General features: G+C 38.4%; 1 protein-coding gene across 2 annotated transcripts; it reads left to right on the top strand.

Annotated features, from left to right (window-relative positions):
* The first annotated feature begins 1,658 nt into the window (after positions 1–1,658).
* fdx1b (ferredoxin 1b) lies at positions 1,659–5,890 on the top strand. Of its 2 annotated transcripts, none has more exons than XM_023834030.2 (4): positions 1,659–1,916; positions 2,491–2,615; positions 2,847–2,976; positions 3,173–5,890. In XM_023834030.2, exons 1-4 carry the CDS (start codon positions 1,708–1,710, stop codon positions 3,264–3,266), a joined length of 558 nt encoding a protein of 185 aa, XP_023689798.2. In that variant the 5' UTR covers positions 1,659–1,707; the 3' UTR covers positions 3,267–5,890. The 2 variants fall into 2 exon arrangements, with proteins under 2 accessions (XP_023689798.2, XP_023689797.2); XM_023834029.2 differs by having other exon boundaries at positions 1,671–1,916; positions 2,488–2,615.
* The last annotated feature ends 1,277 nt before the right edge of the window (positions 5,891–7,167 follow it).

Below are 7,167 nucleotides of genomic sequence, written 5' to 3'. Positions count from 1 at the left end.
GGTATTCCTTATTGGTAAAGTATATGCACATAGTATGTGCCATTCTGGTTAACTGATGACACTGTATAGTATTTGTTTTGTAGCTCTCTCTGGGTAAGTTGTACCTAACTGAGACATTTAAGAAATTTTATTCATTTCATGGACACCAGATACTCGTTCTTGTCTAAATACCTTCAAATACATATATGGTTCTCCAGAATTTTGCACTTTTTATTCCAATGATGAAAATTCTTAAGACATGTCACAGTATAGGGCTTTAACAGGTAGTGAAATAATGCAAATTCACCAGTCATAATTACTTTGTTTTATCCTGTCCAGTTACCCACTGGATTTCCTCTTTGAGACTCCAAAAATGGAAAAATGGCAGCAGATGTTTATAAATAGAATCAATATGAATTGAGATGTATTTTAATTGAGATATAGGAACCGTAAGTCATTGCAGAAATGCATCATAGTATATGGTGTCGTGGCATATTTGCCTTCAGTCCGCGAAAGTCGTATGCTTAATCTTTTGCTCATTTAGCACAGTTGTTTTTAGTGTTGATTCATGTCTCACACATCAGGTTGCATCAACAAACACAATCATAATGGCACAAATAGTATTAAATGGTTAAACAAAACTAAAGGGGTTGAACTTAAGATCAGACTGAATGACTGATGGCTTTAAAAACATTCTGTCCTTCTAACTATCTGCTGAGAATGAGTCATGTTCATAGAGTTTCAGGGTCTTATCTGTTACTAAACATTCTAAACTGCTTAGACTTCTGGAATCTGTTAAAATGAAAACGAGGCACAATACAATTTAATAAATGTTGTAATCGGTAATTATATATTATCAAATAGAATTGTGCAAATATTTGCATTATTGTCATTATGTGAAATGCATGGTAATATGTGTATGTTTTGATTGAGAAATGGGTGAATGTGTGCTGTAGCCACTCCAGTATTTGAAAACAAGGTCAATATGTCCTTGAACGGTTTTCTGGAATGGCTGATAGACCTTGGTCATGAGGTACTGATGTACAGCCATGACGGCACAGATCCATCATTGCAGAATGTTTTCAAAACAGCTAGTTCATTTTAGTTCTTAAGTTTAAGGAATTGTTTAGACAATGTTTAGGAAGAAAAGATTTTTGTAAGATGGGTTGTTAAAATTAGGTAGTGTTATATTTTATTACCAATAACTTTATTAAATTCAGATCATTGAGCTCAAAACTGGATGTCAAATTTGGTAGCAATTCTAGCTTTAACTCGATTTAAGTAGGTCTACTTTCACATTGGCCAAACGTAAGCCAGTTGTAGGACGACCTAACAAAAAGAATGAAGCATATGTTACCGATACAAATGATAAAAAATTTTATCTTTTTAATAAATGGTTAAATAAGTTAATGAAAATGGGAATGAAAAGCAGAAGTAGAAATAAACTAAAAGTAGAAAAAAACTGGAAATTCTGCAAAATCATTGAATCTAGTTTTGAAATCTTGAAATGAAACAAAAGCCTAGCAACAAGTGACAAGCAAAGCTCAGCCCTTTGCAGCCCTGTATTTAACCAAGTCACTCGTAACGCTCAAAAATGAATTAAAAAGGTTGCTGAAAAATTTGGGTCGAAATCATACCTTTTAACTATGGATTCCTGTATTTAAATGTGAGTTAATTTAATTTCATGTGTTTCGGCCCTGCCCATGGGCTGAGCTCTATTCAAGGACAATGGGGTCTGTCTGTAAATGCTCATGTACTGTAACAGCCAACCCTCATGCACACTTGAGTAGCATGGCCAGTTTTGTGCGTTTCTGCTCCCCTATTTTGGGCAGCTTTTTGGGTGCACCTCTCAGCTCAGGCTACAGAGTGCCACAATGCGTCTGGCATAAAGGATTTGGCCGGTGCTCAGTGCGTAGCAGCAGCTCTCAGGACACCAGGTAAAACGTTTTGGTGACTTAGGATAGGCATGCACTTATTTCCTTTGAAAATCTGTATGACCAAATCTGTGATTTATATATGTGTGTGTGTGTGTATACAGACACTCCTCTACTTACGAACTTTCAACTTACGAACTTTCAGACATACGAACGAAGAGGACTGTAAGTCCAAATTGTGTTCATTGGGCTCCCGTTTCCTGTCCGCAACATCAATTTTTTTTTTTCCAATTCCACCTAATACGACTTCTGGCTGTAAGTAGAGGAGCGTCTGTATATATTTTAGTTGAAGAAGTCAAAGAACACATGCTGTCAATATATGAGTTATTATTCCAGCAAGTATATATTGAATTTAAATTTAAAGGGTAATTAGTACATTTTGGACATACTGTGCATATGACAAATTGTGCCGATTGTCTAATAATCCACATTTAATGTATGTACTTTACATTTACAACTATGACTATATAGTTAAACAATAGCTTGCACATATTAGTGTGCAAGAATTGTCAAACTTGCATATAATTGAAGTTTAACTTTGTATCTTTCGTGTTGGGATGGTCATGGCCTTTAGCAGCGCAGGAGAAAAGGTTGTACTGCACATTGTTAATCAAGACGGCATGAAAACCACTACACAAGTCACAGAGGGTGAATCCCTGTTGGATGTTGTCGTCAATAAAAACCTGGACATCAGTGGCTTTGGTAAGGAAGTTGGGAATTAGCGCAAAACTGTGTTCCACACAATGTGCACAGGATTTACTGGTACTCTGCATTTCCAGACTCCGTTATATTTGATACTGCATTATCTTATATGATTTTCTGTAGTAGCAATATGGATTTATGGGATTTTAGACAAATAATAAACTACTTCAGCAGTGAGATTCATCTGAGTCATCAGTTGTATTTCATTTTATCAATGCTTTTCCTTTGCAGGGGCTTGTGAGGGAACATTAGCGTGCTCCACTTGCCACCTAATTTTTGATGAAAACATTTATAACAAACTGGGACCCATAATGGATGAGGAGATGGATATGCTTGATTTAGCTTACGGGCAAACTAAAACGTAAGTTCTACCTCAAAATGATTGAAACATCCTAGTATATTGAAATTAATCTGCTGTATGTGTTGAAAAATTGCTTCTATATGCAAAAAGCCTTTGAATATGGATACTATTTAATATATATGACATTGTGTAGTAGTCAGGTCATTTATATAATTGTGAGGTCATAATAATATGAACGTGTTTTCTTTTATGGTAGATCCAGGCTGGGCTGCCAGATAAACATACAGAAATGGATGGATGGCATGACTGTGCATGTGCCCCAGGAGATTAAAGACAGAAGAAGCGAGTAGTCACCAGTGATTATTCACTGAAGAACGTTTTCAAACAAAATGTTATCAGCATCAGTATGAACAATAATTAGGTTTTGTTATAGAGCAAAATGCTAATAATATACAATGAGTGGTCACTTTATCATGTACACTTATCTAGTACTGGGTAGGACATACTTTTGCCTCCAGAACCGTTTCAAGGGAAGACGAATTGTGTGTTCTGAGAAGCCTATCTACAGACCACTTTTATAATGAGCTGTTATTTCTCAACGCATGGCCTTCCTGTCAACTTTAATGACCATTTGTCTCCGACTGCTCTTATTAACACCATGTTAACAGGGTGTTTTTTGGCTACGAAAATGCCATTGAGAGCATTGTTTTGTTCATTAGGCCATTCTTTCTAAACGTAAGATACCGTATTGCATGAAAATCTGAGATGCTGGAGCCGCCACTTCTGACACCAGCAATCACACCACATTCAGAAACATTTAGATGGCAGATTTTAGCCACTCTAATGTTTATTCAAATGATAGCTAAACCTTTTCACCTCGTCTGTGTGGTGCAGGTATTCAGTCACATAATTTGCTATTTGTAGTTTCACACTGTTCACGTCAACAATCATGTGTGCCTAATAAACTGGCCACAGAGTATACGTTTAAAAGTTAGGAATATTATTAATATATAGTACACAGCATAAATGAGTACACCCTCTACGAAAGCTAAATAAGCTTATAAAATTAACGTTTTTACAAGTTATAAATGTATTTATTTTGCAATATGATAAAAGGCTATGTTGCGAAAATGAGTCTAAAATTCCGAAATTAGTCTGTTGAGGCTAATTACGGGTTATTTGTCAAGAGATCAGGCTCTCAAAAGTCAATAAAAGTACTAGAAAACTGGCAAATCATTGATTTCAAGCCAAAACAAAGTAGCACAAGTTGAAAGTTGAAAGTTTCGAACTTCATACATAGTCATGCTGAGTACAGTGTGCAGTGAAATGCACGGATTCCTACCTCCAACATTAGACACTGAGTAAAATCACAATATCTATTTTGTGCAAAATTGGCAGTAAGTGGAGGTAGTGCAAGAGTCCAGAAATAAATATGTATATGTGTATTTATATATCTAAATATGCAAGTTAAGTAGGCTGTTGCGTACGTTGGTGTGCGGGTTCTAAACACTGTCCTCATTTAGGATCTGCATTGCCAATAGAAGAAGCTCTTCCTCAGCCTTTCTGAGCTGGCTTTCAGGCCGACCTCAGCAGATTGTTGGGGTTGCTGGGATCCTTAATAATCTTTGTAGTCCTGGACCTGCATCGTCTGGCCTAAATGTTCTGGAGGTTGAGAAGGGCAGGTCTGATTACGGCTGACCACACGGCTCTCTGCAGAGCCTTATGATCCTGCTGTGTTCTGTTCCCGAACCAGGCAGTGATGTTCCCCGTCAGGATGCTTTTGATGATGGGTCTGTAGAAATTCTTTAGTCTTGGGAGGGACAGCCTGAAGTCCCTGAGATGCCTAAGGTACTACAGGCATTGAGGAGCCTTCCTAACTAAGGAGTCAGTGTGCAGGGACCAGGTCAGGTCCTTGGTTATGTAAATATCAAGGTATGTGAAGCTGCCAACACTTGCCACTAAAGCCCATTCAAAGCTGACGTGGTGTTGGTCCCTTTGCACCCTAAAGCAGCCTGAAACATTCAGGTCACCACTGCAAGCAGACACTATGTTTTTGCTGGAAAAAGTACAGAAAATTTGCAAAGCGAGTGCCCCAAAAACTGGCTGTGGAAAGCTAAACCGGAATAATTATTTCATCTCGTACAATAAGACAGATTTTGCACAGCGAGGGGCCAATCTGAAGGGAGCCAATCCTGGAGCCAAAGCACAAGAATACCCAAATACCAAAGGTACATTAGCAAAGGGGAAATCTTTCATGAATCTCTCATCCGGCTGAGTGAGACCAAATCATCTTCTTGGATCTGATGGTGCCCAAAAGATATTGTGTCTCTCAGGGGAAGAGTAAAGCAACAAGCGCACGGTTCCCACAGTGAAGCATGGCGCTGTTCGTGTTCTTACTGTATATGGGGATGTATGAAGGCTGAGAATCTGTTTCATTGATGGCATCATGAATTCACAGATGTACTGCAAGATCCTAAAAGACAAGATGCTACCTTTTATCCACATCACAAGTTGCTGGACACTTTGTCAACACAACAAGGTCCCCAGACATTCATTGCTCCATTCTTAAGCAAATACAAAGCACATGGGCCAAGTATGTCAACCAACAACCTGACTGAGCACCTTTGGGAAATTCTGATTAGATGCCACACAGCATTAGTACTCAATCATCAAGACACTGAAGGAGGTCATCCTGCAAGAGTGCTACAGGGTAGGCAGACAGCATGCTATGAATTGGTACAGAGCTATAATAAGTAATGTTGGACATGCAAAATACTAGAATATTAAATATTTGCAGTGTTTAACCAATAGTGGATTTAACAACATACTTAAATGCTGTCATTGCTGAGTACATATTTAATACAGTTATTACCTTCCCATGAATTGTAATAATCATTATTTGGGAATTCTGTTTTACAAGATGTTCAATCATTTTTGATGCATAATGTAATAAAAAAAAATCTCACGATAAAAAGCATATGCAGTATGTCAGTTTTCATAAACGTCGAAATCCCAAGGCCAACAGCTGTCCAATAACTCTAACTACTGAGTTGTGTTAGTGTTTGCACCTACACAAATCTCCTCACATATTTATTAAAAACTGCCTGCAACTCTCTATGACTTCACATTTCAACTTTATTACTTTTCATAACTTTGAAACATTGGTCATTTGTATCATGTTAGATAAAAACAAAGGAGATGTTGAAATCTTGGCATGGTGCATTTAATGTCCACTGGGTGGTGATATGTCACAGTACAAAATCTTAAAATTACCACTATAATGTCAGGATTTGCAAACAGAAAAATATATTGTTAAATTAAATGCTAAAAATCTAAAAAATAATATTTCTAGATTCATGTAATCTTTCTTGATTCACGCAGAGCTCGCTCTCTCCTCCCACCTCCTCCAGCTCCAGCTCCTCTGGCAGGATATCAAGGCCTTCCCAGGCCAACTGACAGACATAATCTTTCCAACATCTGCAATCTCATCCTTTCAATCACTACCCAGACCTCATGACCGTAGGAGTAGGAACGTAGATTGTCTGTTAAATCAATAGATTTGCCTTTCAACTCAGCTCACTCTTCACCACGACTGACCTGTACAATGACCGTGTTCTCCAGTACCCTGACACAAGTCTCTTCTGGGAGGCTAGGGAGTATGATCGCCCTGAAGTAGGAACTCTCCTGTCCCCTTTCTTAAAATTTCGGACCACCACCCCATTCTTCTATTTCAGAGGCACTGTCCGACTCCTCCCAATCACACCCTTCCAGAGGCTCGACACCTCTCACCCAGGGCAATTCCAGAGTGGAATACAGCCCTGCCACTCTCCAGGAGTTTCTATGCCGTGCATTGAGGTGAGCCCCATAATATCAAGATGGTGTCTCTCTAACTCCTGCACTAACTCAGGTTCCATTTCCACCAGCGAAGTTACATTCCATATTCCTAAAGCCAGTTTCGGTAACTGGGGATTGCCTGGCAGCCAATCCACATCACACAGGACCCTTATAGCCCACAGAAGTACAGTCCCTTGTAGCTTATTCAAGCTGTGCTGTTGCAGGTGCTTATCTTGTTAGCGCAATAACTCAATAAGTAGTTCAGGGATAAACACTGCAGACACATTATATAGGTGAAGACATAACAGATCAAATTTTGAAACAAATCACAACAAAACAAAAGCAGTGGCACGTATTGATAGCAATGAAAAGAACAATCTCAGATTTGCTCTCATTAGAGTGATAACTCATAAAGTA

The sequence above is a fragment of the Paramormyrops kingsleyae genome, chromosome 18, assembly GCF_048594095.1.
Source record: "Paramormyrops kingsleyae isolate MSU_618 chromosome 18, PKINGS_0.4, whole genome shotgun sequence".
In the NCBI taxonomy this organism is placed as follows: Eukaryota; Metazoa; Chordata; class Actinopteri; order Osteoglossiformes; family Mormyridae; genus Paramormyrops; species Paramormyrops kingsleyae.
Note: the sequence above shows the minus strand (reverse complement) of the source record. Positions and strands in the feature narration are given on the sequence as shown.

Bases quoted from the DNA above. Each gene is read 5' to 3' on its own strand.
- fdx1b (XM_023834029.2), top strand. From the start codon at position 1,708: ATGGGGTCTGTCTGTAAATGCTCATGTACTGTAACAGCCAACCCTCAT. The intron at 1,917-2,487 runs GTAAAACGTTTT...CATGGCCTTTAG, and splicing joins AGCAGCTCTCAGGACACCAG to CAGCGCAGGAGAAAAGGTTG. The intron at 2,977-3,172 runs GTAAGTTCTACC...CTTTTATGGTAG, and splicing joins GCTTACGGGCAAACTAAAAC to ATCCAGGCTGGGCTGCCAGA.